At 35.9% G+C, this 17,794-nt stretch overlaps 1 protein-coding gene across 2 annotated transcripts in view; it reads right to left on the minus strand.

The window, feature by feature from the left end:
* UBR2 (ubiquitin protein ligase E3 component n-recognin 2) overlaps positions 1-17,794 on the minus strand; it is a 59,363-nt gene that overhangs the window by 4,882 nt on the left and 36,687 nt on the right. For both annotated transcript variants that reach the window (XM_027682020.1, XM_027682022.1), the window contains exons 26-43: positions 16,335-16,437; positions 15,155-15,264; positions 14,855-14,935; positions 13,882-14,063; positions 12,975-13,174; positions 12,006-12,099; positions 10,489-10,650; positions 10,039-10,136; positions 9,742-9,814; positions 8,865-9,013; positions 8,123-8,178; positions 7,606-7,702; positions 5,463-5,530; positions 4,823-4,958; positions 4,100-4,190; positions 3,187-3,317; positions 1,239-1,347; positions 937-993 (exon numbers count right to left, since the gene is read on the minus strand). In XM_027682020.1, the coding sequence (XP_027537821.1) occupies positions 937-993; positions 1,239-1,347; positions 3,187-3,317; positions 4,100-4,190; positions 4,823-4,958; positions 5,463-5,530; positions 7,606-7,702; positions 8,123-8,178; positions 8,865-9,013; positions 9,742-9,814; positions 10,039-10,136; positions 10,489-10,650; positions 12,006-12,099; positions 12,975-13,174; positions 13,882-14,063; positions 14,855-14,935; positions 15,155-15,264; positions 16,335-16,437 (1,997 nt within the window). The remainder of the gene's footprint in view (positions 1-936; positions 994-1,238; positions 1,348-3,186; positions 3,318-4,099; positions 4,191-4,822; positions 4,959-5,462; positions 5,531-7,605; positions 7,703-8,122; positions 8,179-8,864; positions 9,014-9,741; positions 9,815-10,038; positions 10,137-10,488; positions 10,651-12,005; positions 12,100-12,974; positions 13,175-13,881; positions 14,064-14,854; positions 14,936-15,154; positions 15,265-16,334; positions 16,438-17,794) is intronic.

Here is a 17,794-nt window from a genome sequence, read left to right on the forward strand (position 1 = left end):
GAAACGTAAACAGAGGTTTGTAACAGAAACAATGTACAAGAACATACTGAGAGGGAAAAAAGTCACTATCAAGTCAGACATAATCTTGGGAAGAGCAGTTAAGAATCAGCAAAAGTAAAACATGGAAAAAATCCCAACAATCACAAGTAGCAGGAAATCAATTACACAGCCACAGTACTCTTATTGTATAAGATTCTGTTAATAGTCTGGTGTTTAACAGATGAAGTGATTAATTTTTATTTTTGTCACTTAGGCTTGTTCTGTATACAATGTTGAAAGATTAACTTTACGTATTTAGCACAGGAGATTAAAATGCAGGGATATGTTTACAATCACTGCACTGTGAAACTCACATTCATTTATAACTATCTGAATAATTGTTAACCACTATTTTTACCCAGCCTTCAGAAAGAACAACACCCAAAATGCTTTTCTACACCCACAAAGTAATAAATATGATTTGAATTCAAAATAATTGCTTAGCAAGAAAAGATTTATGAAAAGTGAATTCTGTTTTTAGCAACTGACTCAGTGTTGGTTTCACTGAAGGAACTGGATTCTTTAAGAAGATAATTAAAAACCTCTTCAATGCCTGTATTTTTAAATGAAGGTTATGTATGTCTTATAGCAACAGCATATCTTTTGAATTGGAAGGTACAAAGTAACAGGAAATGTGAGAAGAAATTTTATGGCCTCTGATTACTGTGGGTCAGTCTAAACAAAGGCAAAGTTAAATATTACAGTTTTAAAATCTACTAATTTTAGCAATATTTACTTTTGTCATGAAATTCCCAAAATCTCTTTGCTTATCCCATAATATTTTCATCAGAACTGATGCTATGTTGTTATAAACACCCTTTACAAAAAAAAATTTAAAGAAAATAGCAACATTAAAGTTTTTTCCCCTGTCTCTCCTTGAAATATGCCCATTTTTACCTGATAGCTTGTCTCTTGCCTTCCAGATACCTTTTTACTTCATTGTTACTGCACCAACTACAAGAAAGAAAAAACCTGGATTTTAACTTCAATGGATGATAAAAAAACAAGTAAGAAAAAAATCCACAATACATATATTAAATAACCCTACAACCAGAATTATTTCTTTCAAAACACTTATTTTGCAAACACTTTTCAAAATCTACGATTCACTTCCATATATGCATTCCTGGGAGAATACTTATACTACTATCTTGTGCAGGACTCATTATATTTAAACTAAGCATAAAAACACAACTTACCTTTCTATTAAAGTGTTCAGAATCTCACTGTTTTCTTGAAAAAGGCAAGTGAGGTTGTTTGGCAAGGAAAGATAGCTACATAAGTGTTCAAACTGGTTTGCTCCATTTACTGAAAAAGAAAAAAGTGTAATTCTCATAACTATGTTTTCAAAAATGACATTAACTACAATAAATTAAACACAGCTCTAAGTAATGGGACAGCTATCCTTTTCCTTTTTTTCAAAACTGTATTCTCCAGCACCCAAAACATGGCATGAGGATTGAAAGTGTTAAAGGCACCAGACAGCTATGCTGGAAAACTGCCAATAAAGAAAAGCACCTTTCCTAAAATTTCCTCTCTAAGCATGTTTCAAGCATAGTCATATAAGAACCACAACTGAGAGCTGAACAGCCTTTACAACTTAATATGTCTTTGTTTCAATGCCACCCAATAAATGGCTACTTCATGCTTCTTGTGACATGAATCAAGACAGGCGGTCAGTGACAGGCAGCATACCACAGCCTTAGGAAGAAATACAGGAATTGCAAATGCTGCAATGCCAAACTTTACTAAAATATCTAGGACATAGCCCCAGACTGCCATAATCACACTAGTCTACTGGTTTGACTCTCCTGGCCTCTGCTCTCCCAACTTTCAGGAAAAAGCATACCAGTACCTCTTCTGGGGAACAGCCTCTTTAGCTCCTGAATAGAGGAGGGAAGAGAATTAGAATAAAAGCTGCACTCACTTCTCTCTCCTGTCCAAGTAATTTCTGTTTTGCAACCCTCAGTAAAACACCAGAGAAAAGGAATATAAGCCAGTTGTGGGATCCATGGATCCAGGAGCAGGGGAGTGGGAAAGGAACACAAAACACCCAGTGTCACGGGACACTGCCAGAACAGAACGTCTCACAGGTGGAAAACTGCAGGGCCTTGAGGATTGTAAAACAGAAGTGAAGCAAAGCCTTTCTTTTTTGCTCTCTTACAACACAGTCTTTAAAGGCCCAAAGACCTACTGTCTGGAAGTACATCTGCACTTTGTACCTTAAAGTAACCATAAAACAAAGAACTCAAGTGATCTCTACTGGTCCAGACTATGAACTTGAGAAACCTTGTTACAGAAAACAAAAGTTCAGGAAAAGAGGTTTCTTTCTTTTGGCGTAACTGATGAAGTATTGTGATTGGTTAAACAAAAAAACCAATAAAAAAATCTACAATTTACAAACAACTTGTCAAGGAAACATTCTGAAACTACGAAATCACAAACACACCCATGACAAGAGACAACCACTGTTCTTATGTCAGCTCAGCACCAAGTATAAGACTTTGTTTTAAACATGGCAGTCCTGATGTGCTGTGAACCTACTTATTATTAACATCTTAAGATTTACATTCTGTCCCTGCCATATGTGGAGGGCAGTGAAGTATGTTACTAACATCAATTATTTGGGGTGTAACATAACACAGTGAGATCACAGAATGGTCTGGGTTGGAAGGGACCTTAAAGACAATTTACTTCCAACCTCCCTGCCAAGAAGAGGGACACCTTCCACTAGACCAGATGACCAGGTTGCTCAAACTCCCATCCAGCCTGGCCTTGATACTAACTATTAGCGGATGCTGATTGAATGAAATCAATGCAAGGAAAAGGTCTCATTTGAAAATAGTAATCTATAGGAGCTTTGAAATAATCAAAATTTCCCTTATTAACAGAAGAGCATCAATTTCCGATTTAAGTAATCTAGAACAGTGTTTACTTCTATATTAAAAACACATTTTTAAAACAAGCAAATTATTTTTTTTTGTCTTTTTTGTTATGATTTGATATGATTCTGCACTGGTAACAAGTCCACATTCATTCAATCAGTTCCTTCAGAAAAGAGAGTTTAAATGTAATTTATTTTGATCATTAATGTTTATGTCTTGAAAAGCTTATTAAATATTTGATTTAATACAAAGCAGACAGTACCTTGAATTTCTGAGGGTGCCGGGACTCCATTTAAGTAATGAAAAAACAAAGCAGAACATCTCAGGAAAGGCATGATTCCAGCTTTTAGATTCTTCCACAGGTGCCAGCCTGAGGAAATTTCTTTCAAGGCACTTAAGAGAATACAATTAAAAAAAGTTTGCTTTTATTTAATCATTTCAGTTTGAGAGCTATATTTAGTAAGTCTTCAGCCATATTGCATATTAAATTACTGACTTCAGTTGAAACAATCATTATGCAAAGTGTTTATTTCAAAGAAAACTTCAAGAAAAACAATAAACTAGAGATTCATAAAAATGTAACCAACAGGGACAGTACATTAAGGATAATTTTGCATGAACATTTCAGATCATAGAATCATAAAATGGTTTGGGTTGGAAGGGACCTTAGAGATTATCTAGTTTCAACTCCACTGCCATGGGCAGGGACACCTTCCATTAGACCAGGTTGCTCCGAGCTCCATCCAACCTGGCTTTGAACACTTCCAAGGATGGGCATCCACAGCTTCTCTGGGCAACCTATTCCAGTGCCTCACCACCTTCACAGTAAAGAATTTTTTCCTAATAACTAATCTAAACCTATTCTCTTCCATTTTGAAGCCATTCCTATCCCAACAAATTTTCTGTACTCAGACACTGCCAATTCCAGATTCTGCAAACTAACTAAAGAAAAAATTGTTCCAGAGAACAACCTTCATGAGCAAGTATCTTCATGATCACAGAGAAATTTATAGGAATAGTTAGTTAAGTGAATCTAGAGGTACTGGATAAGAAACAAGATACAAGAGCTCCCAAGTGAAAAGCGTCATCTTTGACCACATTATTACATAGAATTCAGTCAGTAATTAATGTTGAGTCGAGGAGGGAGAAAAATATCAGAAAATTTTCTCTTTTACCTTCCTGTACACTGGCAGAGAAATTTATACAGTGTAAGCACAGCTACTTCCTCTTCACTGTTAGTGTTTTCTTGATCCATGCCATTCTCTTCTGAAGAAGAAATAAATAAATAAGCAAGCTGTTTCATATATACATGATTATACAACAAGAATGCATTTGTTCAAGTTTTGATAAAAAATGCCCAAACTAAGTGAAATATTCCACTGGAATGGAATAGGATGTACTAGAAAAAAGTTTTCTGCTGCACATCCTATTTGGTAAGTTTATGCTATTGTCAGCTCCAGTGAGGTGTTGATTTACTTCTTCAATTGGCTGGGTTCCCAATGTACTTGCTTGGAGTTCCTTGGTTTTGGCATACCATGCCTTATCCAGCTCCTCTTGCCAGAAGATACATTGATGCCTTAGTTTGCTAACTGCAACTTATTCATCATGTAATGCCTAAGCCAAGTCTCTGCCATAAACACTTCCACATACTGGCTGGAAAGCTAGGATTCATGACTAGCTATGCTCCAAGCAACCTCCAGTGTTGAGCAATAAAGACAAGATGACTGAACTTGCGTAAGTACAATTTATAGATACTCTCTGTGGACAGAAAGACAGAGCACCAACAACTGTGTTTTGCAACCATAAACTGCACACATTTACCAGCAGCATCGTAGCTTTTTTTTTAAGTACAGACTTGAGGAATCATTTCAATAAAAGTTGAAAGAAAGTGGCATTACCTGTTGATGAGGTAAGTAAAATTTGTATTATGTGTGCCATAGTGACAAGATGAAACAGGTGAAGATCTCCAGTGCCAAGACTAACCCCTGAAAAATCCTGACAATGTATGGCAGGGAAAGAGAGCACCAAGCTTACCTGTAAAAGAAAACAAGAAAGCCGGTACATTCCTTCTCCTTTGGAATCTTCCCCTTTTCTCTGCTCATGCTGCAACTATACCCTTTGAAGGCACACTTAAGGCTAATTTTGAAGCTAATTACACAGACATTATTTAAGAGAACAATGATTAACTATCAGGAGAGTTTTGAATACGTTTGGTTTTTTTGGGTTCGTTGTTTGGTTGGGGGATCTTTTTTGCCCCTATTTTTTGTTTGTGGGTTGTTGGAGGGGTTGGTTTTCATTTATTTTGGGGGTGTTTTTAACAGCCAAAGACCATATATTCCGCCTCATTCTACCCCTTTTTTATATATATATAGAAATACTTGAAACTAAAGAAGTCTTTAAAATTTATTAAGTAGTGAAAAAAATATTAAAAACCTGAACATTTTGAAAGGTTCCTAACTTAAAGAAAAAGTTTTCAATAATTTTTACATAGTGCCTACTTGATCAAAACATTATTAATACATATTATGGAATACATACCAATAAATGAAACATGTCAATATCAAGTATGCAAGGAAGATTTCCATTTTTTTCATTAGGCACCAGTGCTAAATATTTTGGAGAGGAAAAAAAAATTAATTGAACATTTATATATGAAAAGATTTTAGTGTACTTCAGTTACAAAATGAGAGCCATCTCCTTCACGTACATGCTTAAAAAAATACAAATGTACTTGTTTTGGACAGAAAGGAATCAATTCAAGAGTTGTTCAACACTATTGGAAAAGACTCCTGCCTATTTTACTCTATTGAAATGAAACGAAGTAGCCATTTGCTACTCCCATAGTAACTTTGTTTCATTTCTTGGGTTTCCAGTGGGAGATAAAATGAGACAGTATCTAAAACTCTGCTCTGACCCAGAAATAAGCTCAAACACTAGTGATTAAATAGGACCACTAATTGTTGCTAGACAGCTGCTCAAAGGATGCAATTTGCTTAACTTGACAAGATTCAGTGAACTTGCCCTACATAAATAATTTGCCTTCTGGACTCAAAAATATACATACATTATTTTATCTCTAATTAAGAAAGAGCGAGATGTTGGTCTCTCCAACTCTGTAGTATTCACAATAACCACAAATTATTAACTAAAGCACTCCATCTGACAACAAAAATTCACACACAATTAATTCCAAGCACCTCCATCTAAAAGCAAACAATATAAATTGTTTTGAAAATGTTACTACATATTTTAAGTAACAATCAAGGAACAGTTGCAGACTTCTTTGCTCCAAGCAGTAAAATCTGATTTATAATAAAAGAGTTTCAATTGTAGCTATGGGTATAGCTTTACAATGCAGCTATAAGCATTAAGCTGCCAAGTTTAAAAACACTACTACAGTAAAAAATAGTCTCATCATAAGAACTTAAAAATACTTCAGTTGAAGACTACTGCTGTGCTGGCCAAAAAATTAATTAGTTGAAGATGTGACATTTTGAATCTATTTCTATTACTAAACATTTCATCACTACTCAGATTTTAAATGTTTTTCTTTTGTAAGCATGTAGCCACAGAACTCAACCCAAAAGTGTAATAAATGTTTCTATCAAAAACGTGACCAGAGCAAGGGATTTACTAAACCAAATTTCTTTTCAGGAAGTCATCTTTATGTATAGTTTATAGAATACTGACAGATCAAAGGCTAATAATTTTCCTTATTCCTAGCCTTGAAAAATAAAATAGCAGAAACTTTTTTCCTTCACACAAATCAAAGCAGTACAGTTGCTTCTGTCAGTAGGAAGGAAGGAGAGCTTTGAAGAAACATTGATTCAAGTTTTCAAGAACACCCAAACCACGCAAAACACCATACACCACTAAGTTCCAGTCAAATAGCTAGCAGCATCTTCTGCCCTGCTTCACTTAGAAAACGGCTCAACCATTACTGCCATGAACTGATGACGATTAAGTTTTTCCCCATAAAGCTGCCAACTGTTTGCTGAAGTAGGTGGTATCCATCTACCCATAATTTCAGTATATGAATGCATTTTAAAAGCTTCCCCGCTCTACTGACTGGAAATATTAAACTTAACCCATTTTATAACACCCTTTCAGAATACTCCTCTCATGGACAATTACTGCATTAGGTTGAACTTCAGACTGCTTGTCTGTATCTACTAATGCTTCAAGTTTGGAACATTTTGGCTCTTCTCATTAAAATTCACAATGAACATATGACATTACATACTAAGTCCTGTCTTCCCACAGATCCTACTTTTCAAAGACAGAAAATTTTGCAGATATATTACAGACCTCTGCAAATATCCTATTTCCTTTCCACACTACATCAATCTTAATTTCTTCATATTTAGATTTCCAGTGCATCCCTTTCGTGAAGGGCCACACTTCCTTCTCCTTTGCTCTAGGAGGAATCAACAGAAATCCTTCACAGCAAAATATCCATGCTTCCCTTGAAACGTATCTTGCAGTTGCAGACCAAAAGAAATGTCTCTTTTCTTTTTTCCATGGTATGACATAGTACGTATAGGTGGAAATACCAGCTCTTGGTCTATTCCTTAAAACCGGTACATAAAATAATTTTCTAATCAATACTAACAGTCATTCTGAAAGCATTTTTTTGTATCTGTATCTTTGCAAAAAAACCAGCATAAGGTGATGAACTTACATGCTAATAGAGTACAAAAGTGACCCTGCACTGCTGAAAGAGATGAAACTGTCCAGTGAGCTGCGGCAAATCTTGTTAGTGACGTAAGGCAGTCGTCCTTTAAAAACAAAAAAATAAGAGACACAGTCAACCAAGTTCATCAACATGAAAAGAAAGGCCTTTTGACTTACTGCATTTTTTTCAGGCTCCTCAACTGTAGTTTATGGGGGCAGTTGGACTGTGTAAGTGTATGACAGATACTTATTTTATGCAGATACACACAAGTTCCTTTCAGTATTATTATTTTGACTGTTACCATGAGAAACCACAACCTTACTAAATTATGTGTTTATAGAAAAAAAAAGTAACAGTTTTTCTAGATTTGATTTTTAAATAGATTAATAAATCAGGTACAGATCGACTCACCAGTAGGATCCAACAAATAAAACTATCAAATAACTGTAACTTAAAATTTCACTAGTGAAACACAATTCCCTCTTTTTTCCAATTCAAAGAGGAATTGCTATTTGATCCTTACCTGTCGACAAGGTAAATGACCAAATAATGGTTTATCTTCATCAGCTAAAATTCGTTCTGTAAAAAAAAAAAAATTCAATCTTGTGAGTTTAACTAAATTTGAAAATCACCTAGAAAGGAGTGTCAGAGACTGAAATGGTTAATGATTTATGCATTCCAGGAGTTTGCAGGCTTTTGACTTTTGCCTTATACCTCTGATGGGCAATTGGGCCCATCCCCCCCCTCTGCCAATCTTGAAAGGCGGGAAACAGGCCAGACTCAGAAATTCTGCGCAGGCCCAGGGAGAGGTTGGAGGCTCGAGACATGGCCCAGGACACCATCCATGGATATAATAACTCATAACTTCTTGGAGTGTGGGGGCTTCCCTCCTTTGCCCCCAGCATGGAAGCGGCAACTGCCAGGTGTCATCGCTGGACCCTGTGGGCGGTGACTATATGCATCTTTCCACTCTAATATTTTCTTTCCCTTACTCTCCCTTACCCTTACCCTGTCCTTCCTTTCCTTCCTTTCTCTCCCTTATGCATTTTCCCCCCCGAAGTTATCCCTATCCCAAAATGCTAACATACCTGTTGATACAAGATTGTTAAAATAAACCGTACCAATATACGTTTTCAGACACCGATTATTTAGTGTCGTTTCACTTTAATCCACCCCAAGGGAATTATTGATAAAAACCTGAGTTACCCCCCCTCCCCTTTTCCTGGGGCGGGTCGTAACAAGGAGCAAAAGGAATACATCAGTACCTATAGTCTGTATCGTGTAAGCACAGCTTCCCCAGCACATTATAGGTACACGGGGATCTTCTTCATTTGGATGAACCTTCAAGCCTACTTTGTATGTTGCCGTGCCAAAAGTTGTCAGCATCTCTTTTATGCTCTCAGAATAAGGATTCCTAAAACAAAGAAAACAATATTACTAATTCATTATTTTCTCCACTGGCAGCATAGTACTTTAATAATAAGCATTCATCCCATACTGGATTTTTAAAATTTAAGTGACAACTCCAATATCCTTCTTTGGATCTGGTATTCAGTAACCTCTTTTTTTGTGACGGATACATTCCTAATTATTCTTTTTATTATTTGATTGGAACCAATCTCATTTTTTAGTGTTAAGTATATTTAGTCTTCAAAGATTATATAGTTAAGGCTAAATTACAAGAAATATGTGTGACTGAAAGCTAAATCTGTTGTCAACAGGGACAGATGCCTCACATCTTTGTGTGCACCTGGCAGACAATTGTCTGTACCACATAATGAGTTTTATTACTTTCTCTTCAAGTCAAGAAAGGGTAGAACCAAATACAAGCACACCATAACAGCTGAAATTACATATTAGCATACTCTCCATTTCATAGTCTTTCTTCATGCTAGAAAAAAAAGTGCAGCATGTTCTCTGCACAACCACTTACCACATCTACCTCTTCAAATTCTACTGCACTACTTCGGACTTGTGGGTTGAATTTCAATACCATCATAATAATATAATTAATTTTTCTAATAAAAGCAAAATTCATATATTTGCCTTAATTATTGAGACCTAGCACAGAAGTTACATTCTATTTTCATGTTAACATTTCATGATGAATTTTTAATGATTTATTAAGACATAAATACATACTTCAGTTTGAAATCTGGTCTAAATCCTTCAGGTAATTGTAGCTGATCCATTTTTTCTGAATGACCAGAATGACCTGTACAAACAAAAAGTAGTAAATCACTGATTATTCACCTATACATGATTTTTACATTATAGAAAGGTAAAGAAGCACAACATCAGAAACTGAAATTCCAAGCTGTTCTTGCCACTTATGCCATCATCTCTGAACTCCATTCTGGTAGAACAGATATGCTCGCTTCTTTTCCATGAATATTATAACATTTTCACATATAAATATACAGATTTCTTCAGACTTACTTGCAGAGTCTTCATTTCGAAGCAAATGCAGTGCTTTTATTTGCTGGGATACGGTTTTGATCCACTGAGTTAGGTTTGGTTGGCCTGAAAAGTCTAACCTGTCAAAAAAAATCCCAACAAACAATTAAAGACAAATTATATACAGAATTAGTATTTTAGAGGCATTCCATGTTCTTCTGTTTCTCAACAGGCTCTTTTCCCTGCTGCCCAGGTATTTTTCTACATTCAGTTCTTTTTCTGCAGGTCCTATGCTTTCCTGTCCTTTCATGCTCTAAATTCCGTAATACACAATAACAAAGTAAAATCCATAAACCAAAATAAGCAGGCAGGCAATCCATTTGAGTTTATCAAAACAGAGGATAATAAACATTCAGGAGGGTTTTCTGGGGTGTAGCTTGTTTGGGACCTTGTTTTTTACATTTATTAAGGACATTCATAAAGCAAACAGACCTGTTGAACAACACTCTTGGTGGAGGAAGCAGAGGAATAACGGTATTGCTTAAGCATTCACAAAGTGGGCAAAGGAATTCACCATTTTCTACATCGTAACTTGTGTGTACTCGCAATCTTTGTTGTCTTCGTTGCTCTTTCGCTTGGACTGCATCAAAATACCTTTAGAAAACAGCAAGACATTAATGGCAAATTATAAAACATTACTTTTACATAAAAATTCAAGAATTCTCAGGAAGACACAGTTTTGCCTTTTCCCAGATATAAATAAGAGAATTATCTGAAGGAAAAAGCTCTACCCTCTGACTGATAAAGTATTACTATCTCCAGCTATCCCCAGTTTTTGGGTGCCAAAATCCCCCAAAGTGCTGAAGTTCACTGGGCTGTTAAAATCATGTTTAAGACTTAAGCAATTTCCAGAGGAAAAGGTAGAGAGAAGGTTGAAGGATTAAAAGAAAAAAAAAAGCCTCGTTTTTACATAAAATGTTTAGGGAGCACGAGCATTATCTGTGGGCATATTCCATTACAGGCCACAACCAAAACAGAGGAGCAACTGGAAAAACTGGCGGCTGAATCCTCTATGGAAAAGAAACTGAATTCACTGCTTTGCTAAATGCAACTGCTATTCCAGAAGCCTATGATGTGGTTTAAACCATGCCAAACAATGACTCCCAAATGATCTGAATACAGGCCTCTAAGGAGATAATGGAACCCACATAGGACTGTGAGCAGTGATATCAAACACCACAAATGAAACCAGTGTGTGGTTATAGCCACAGAATCTCTGTGAGCTCCTAACACTCTTCACACACAAGGCAGAATTTGAAATTAGGCACTTCAGAAGCCATGCCAAGGACCAAAGCAAGAGCCTCACCAAAGTCAGAGGCTTGAATGGTTTGCATTTGTCACATGGCACTGGCCCCACACAGCACAAAGCATGTTTATACACCTCCAAAAATCAAAGAATAAAAATAACTGGAAAAAGCTTTATTAAAAACTAAGAACAAAGGACAAAATTGAGTTTATGTTGAAGATGAACTTGAAGTAGGTTGCAGATGTTTCTACTTCAAATTAAACATATTGGAGGAATTAAGAGTGCAAGAGATGCATTGTCATTTAAAACTCCAGTAGAGAGCAAAAGAAGCAGCAAAAACATGTCTATCAGTGAACTGCAAAAAAAACCCCAAGCAATCTGAGCTTCAGTGTTCAGATACATGTGCACCACAGGGAATTATGCATTGAGATAAACAAGCAAATGGAATGAAAGCTGCCACGTATGGCTTCAGATTCTTCTTTACCGAGATGACAGACAGCAAATGAAAATTATTTTGAACATATTTACAGCATTTGATTTCTACTTCTTTTTTCCAATAGAAAGTTGTTTTAATCACTTTATGCAATTACTTTTTACGTTTACTACATGGTAGTAATTTTGCCATTAAAATTAGTGCCATTAGGCAAACTGATAATGTAACAAACATGCTGTTTGGACTAAAAACTTAAATACAGCCTTTTACCTTTGCCAACAATGAGCGTGCATAATATGCCCACAGCTACCCGTGTGCGTTCCACATGACAGATCTGGGTGCATGAATAATGGGTCATACTTTTCTGTATTTAAAACAAAACAAAACAAAACAACTTTGAAATAAACATTTATCAAACGACTTAACTGCAGATTGATGTTACCACAATCACATTATTATTTAACTTTATCACAGAATTGTAACTCATTTGATGAAGCACAGAACACATTGGTAATCCACAACAACTTAAAACTATTTAGATCATTTACAAGTATCATGTAATTTTGTTTTGAGTGTGTGTGTGTGCTGTACTTAAGACTTCAAACCAAGCTTTTGGAGGCCTTGATAAAACTCCCAAGATTTATCTGCAGTTTTGGTGGTTCGGTACCACCACATAATGAGTCCAAGAACATTAATTTTCAGAGTGAGAGTGCAAAACAATTCAGGGCAGAGATTTTTCTATGTGTTTACACATACATAATCCAGAGAAGCCTTTCTAACAACTCTATTGCTCACTGTGATCTGTTTTACAAAGTACCTAAATCCACGATCTTTTCATTATTGCTAAGAGGCATTTCAGAGGATATAACTGAGAGGAAAAAAACGTACATCTTGTGCTTTTACAGCATTACATCAACACCTCCTCTCTCTCTAATGTTACAGGCATCGTTTAAGAACAAACACTTCTGATTTTAAGGGTTTTTTTAACAGTTATAAATAATTTGTCACAAATGAATGGCAGAACACTTAAATCATGCTTTGCAGTGATTTACATTGTTTAGAACAGACATTTCTACCTCACTAAAAAGATGGGGAGTTTTGCTACTGATTACAAAGAAGCCTTCCACAAACACACAGTTAACATAAGAAGGCTATGTCACTGTCTCAAAGGAACACATGAGGTTGTCACAGGGACTCCAACATTCTTTAACATTAAAGACAACTATGAACAGTACTTACCAGGGTCTGGAGTAATTTTGTTTCTATTTTTAGACAACACAGTTGATCGCTGGATAAATGCTGCCAAGACCATAGCCCTGCTGTCCACTTTAACTTCTTGCTCCTCCTGACACAATATACACATAACAACCTGCCTGGGTTCGGCTACTCTAGTTTGCTCTGGTCCCAAGGCTGTGAGTTTTGCATCTGAAATTACAGGGCTAGAATATGGAAAGAATATTAGTAAGCAAATTATTTGAAAAACGTTCCAATTCAGATCATGATTTAAGTGTGATGAATGAGTTTTCTGGATTTATGATAAATGCTGACAAAAAACAGTTTTGGCATTTATAAAACAATTCCTATGTTCCCAGAATTAGCACATACTTTCCAGAAAAAATTCACACCCTCCCAATAGTATAACCCACTCCAGTTTAACACAGAAATTAAATGTGCAGCCCTCTTGTCATCCCCATCCCTTAAGTGTCTGACACGAATTTTGAAAACACTTTCCACTTCCCCACAAATCATTAGCATACTTCAGTTCATATTTCCAGCTACAAGCAGATTTTCTTCCAGATCTTCAACCAACATATAATCAGCTATTTCCAATTTACTATGTTTAATAGCATAGTCTCTTTGGTATCATTAATTATTTACTGGATGATTTTGTACAAAGAATTATTTGCCTGTTTATGCTGAGCACTATGAGGATGCGACAAGGGAGGAATCAATATTTATCCCACCATCTTGATAAAGAAGGGGAAGAAAGCATTCTATTTACTACTGTGTTCTTGTCTCAAAAACTTATGAATAGTTTTTCATCCAGACAAAAAAAAAAAAAAAAAAGAGCTTTCTAAAGCAGTAACAATGGGACAATTTGATGTTAAAGTCAATGGGGGAAAAAATTTAAATGAGATTCCTTTACCTATTTTCATGTACTCCGGAGGTTGACGTGTCTAGCTCATCCAAAGTTTGCTGGAAGAGTTCTTTGTTTTCATTGATGAAGTGCCGCTGCATCTCGGACATCTGAGCCATGATCTTTTCCCTGCGCAATCTGGCAATCTCAGCTTTTCGCTTCCTTTCAGCTTTGTCTTTATCACGTGAACTCTGAAATTGTATTGTTCATTCAGCCATTTTTAAAATCTTGTTGCAAGAGGTAAGTTATTTTAGTTACTGCTTGGTGTAATGGACTAACCTCCAAATTTTAGCTACTGCTATGTGTAACTTGTACTAATCTCCAAACAATGAAAATCTCATAAAAAGACACAAGAAAAGTCTACCAAAGAGTTATTTTGTGCCCTCTTTTCTTTAGCTCATGTTCATTGCCAGGCAGAACTGCAGATTCAGAAGGGTAACCTCCTCCCCTCAACATTTAACTATATTTTGTATTTCTCTTCCCTTTAGTCATTCATAAGAAGGTAAGAAAGTGACAGGTCTTGTCTCATCTCTAGTGTTACTCTCCCTCCACACTACCTGTATTCCTAACTAAGGTCTTTGTGTAGTATCTAGAGTGTCATGTTGAGCTAAACAAATGGGCAGAGCTTATCTGGAATAACCTGCATGGTAAAAGTACATAGATACCATTTCTTTTAGCAACTTCCCATGGAGTTTGAGATTATGGGAAGAGTAGAAACATTTCATGCTCTGATGAGTAATACAAATAATTCTAAGGGGTAAACTTGCAGAAGATTTGGAGACTACAATATATAAAACAAACAAAACCAGCCCAGGAACTCTACCAACAGGCCTTTCAAACAAATGGGTTTGAGCTGTGAGACAGAATTTCAGAAATCATTGATGTTTCCCATCTTTGATTTAGAGCTACAATTAGAAATACAGTTCTTTGCTAGTCAGAACCCAGACATGTTTCTAGATCAGCTAATTGTTACAGTTTTTACCTCCTCCATAATGTTTCCTTCTGTTTCGGCCACAGGACTTGAAGAAGAGCTTTCTCTTAGCTTTTTAATAGTATTAAAAGTCTGTAAGAAAGAACACAACATTTAATTTGTTTGTGACATGAGAATGTAACTGTGTATAATACAATGCTGTCCAGATAACGTGCAATGTTGGATTCCAGAAGAGGAAAAATGTAGCTACAACAAATCAACATTGGAAATAAGGAAATCATCACAATATAATTAGGAAAGTTGCAAAAATCTTACTCCCATAATTTCGGGAGTAATATAGAGTACATTTACCTTCAATATCCATCTGATCATGTCCTTGTGCACTTCCAGATGAGGTGCGTTTTGCAGTGTTTCTAGCATAGCTAGTATGCTAGGGGAATTACTGGGTGCCTCTCCTGGTTCTGAGACAAATATTACAATGACAACTGATTATACCATTACCCGACAAATTATTCATTCCTTAACATTACAAACAAAAATCATCAACACTTGTTCAGTAGCTGAAGAATTCCTTCAGCAAACAGGTACAATATAACTTTTAACTCCCCCCATTGCAAACATTTTCATGAATAACCTCTAAATCCTGAAAAGTTAGAGGAAACCTCTAAATCATGAAAGTCTTGCTTATGGACTATATTTTCTTACAAGAGAAATGCACTGTATGTGCTTCCTTGCTGTTTTCATCTTGGGAGCTGCTATGGAGAACTTCCAGTATTTTATTTCCCGCTATTTTAAATGGAAGAGTCTTAGCAACTTTCGTATGTTAGCAAAACTAGAGGCTCTAGTCAGAAGATGAGACCCCTGGTGGCCTAGTGGTTAGCGTGCAGGACTTTCACTGCTGCGACCACGGGTTCGAGTCCCCGGTCTCCTGGCCTGATGGAGGTCGTTAGCCCTGTGTGGCCATCCATCTATGAGAAGGACACTCTAAACAAACCTACGTCCTGAGGACCTCACTGCCATTGTCCAAGCTTACTTGGCCCCGGCAGATGAACCTTAGGATTAAAGGGTGGGCTCAGTTCAGCGCAGGCTGTGTCTCACCTAAAAAATCCATTGCGCAGGCTGGAAAGGTAAAAAGACCTTTCCCCAAATCTTCGTTCGCGAAGATGGGCCATTATTATTAGTCAGAAGATACAAAGGAGAGTCAAGATTAAAAGAATCTTTAAGAATGCCACTATTGTTTCTGCAATTGCATCTAATTCTGTACAGCAATCTTTGTTGAGATGCTGCTTAAAGATATTAAGAATTAGGTTTAGTAGGAATTATTCAACTTCCGGATTTCTTCTCCAGAAAATGCCTTTAGTATTGCTACCATCATAGAATCTACAGCATGGACCTATAGTTAACTTGGTAACATTTTGATGGATAAATAAATATACTCTTCTGGTAAATGCCGTTTCAGAAGAATAATATACGAGATTCTGGCATTTTCAGTTATTTCAGATTTGCTATAAATTTGAAAAGAAAAGCATACTTGATATTTTCTGAGTGAAGGTAAATGTTACAACATTCTCCTCACTGAGATTCTCCAGATGCTGTTTTTCTTCTTGTAGAGCCATTCCAATTAAATGCAAAACCTAGGTAAAAATTATGAATTTTAGTTCTTTCCTTAAATAGTTCATATAATCTAGTTATATAGTTTGGGTAATTAATGAAGAGGCAGGGAAGTCATACAATACAATTATATAATAAGAATATATTTGCAGTTATTTCTATATACAGAATTCCAAAGCTACACAGGAGCAATAGTGTTTGTTTGGAACTTTACCACATAAAACCAACATTGTACTACTTGTATCTTTCTGTTTGCTGTCCTGACTAGTGAGGGAGAAGTCAGTGTTTCTTAGCTTTCTCCCTGCAATGGCTTGTTATTATCTCAAGTCTATGGACCGAAGCACAATGCACACTTTAAATCCTTTTTACATACAAAATTTACTGACAAAAATTTAAACATTTTAAACAGAATTCTCTCTAGAAACACATTTTTAAATAATGCTAATTTTTATGTCAGTGAAAAGCTGTAATCCCCTTGCACTTAAAGAATGGAATTTCCCACTTAAAGAACGGAATTTCCCTATTTAGCACTATAATAGTCCGAATGGTATTTTAAAGCTGAAACACTTCAATCTTGGTAGTGAACTCCGTCATACTGAATCAGCCATTTTGCAACCCTATGCAAATTGGCAGGATTCTCCACACATAAAGCATTACTGAATGCCTGGAATCAACACTGAAATCCATGTAAGGAAAGGATAATCACCTGAAAATTTGTAACAGAACTGGAACGCAACAGTCTAAGCATCTACAGAAAAACTGGTAAAACCTGATGAAAGTCTTGAAGTTTTTAAAATTTAATTACACAGTCAATTTTTCCTCAGTCTATCACATCTATTTAACAAGGTCTCATTAGATATGGGCCATTTCCTCTTGCAGATGTCTCATATCAACCTTTGCATGATCTTCCAAGACAAGAGTAGTTGCCTTGAGAAAAATAAGTCAAGTTTCCCAAAGCTGATACATTTTCAAGTTAGAAAACTCTTTTGTGCACTTCTATGAATTTTTTAAAGTGATTTAGCTTAAACTGAAATAAGCAAATGAACATCAAGAAAAAAAATCAATGTCTACTTAATATGCAATAACTCAGATAAACTGCTTCTCTACCACAATAAACATTATTTCAACTGATTCAAGTAGAATTCTTTCCTCTTGTGTGCATCACATTAGAAATTTACCTGGGTCTTCTATTCACTTTTAAAAATAAATTGCATTGAAGCCAGAGGGGTTTCCCTAGTTCTGTATGTCAGCAAACACCCTCCATTTCTCGTTCAGAGTATTCTGTATATTTCAGATACCAAGTAAACAACTTTTATCCATAAAACCACGTTAAAATGCTAAAATAAATATTAATTCATTAGCATAAGCATTATTTTAAAC

Source organism: Neopelma chrysocephalum, unplaced genomic scaffold (genome assembly GCF_003984885.1).
Source record: "Neopelma chrysocephalum unplaced genomic scaffold, ASM398488v2 Primary Assembly neopelma1_61b, whole genome shotgun sequence".
NCBI lineage: Eukaryota > Metazoa > Chordata > Aves > Passeriformes > Pipridae > Neopelma > Neopelma chrysocephalum.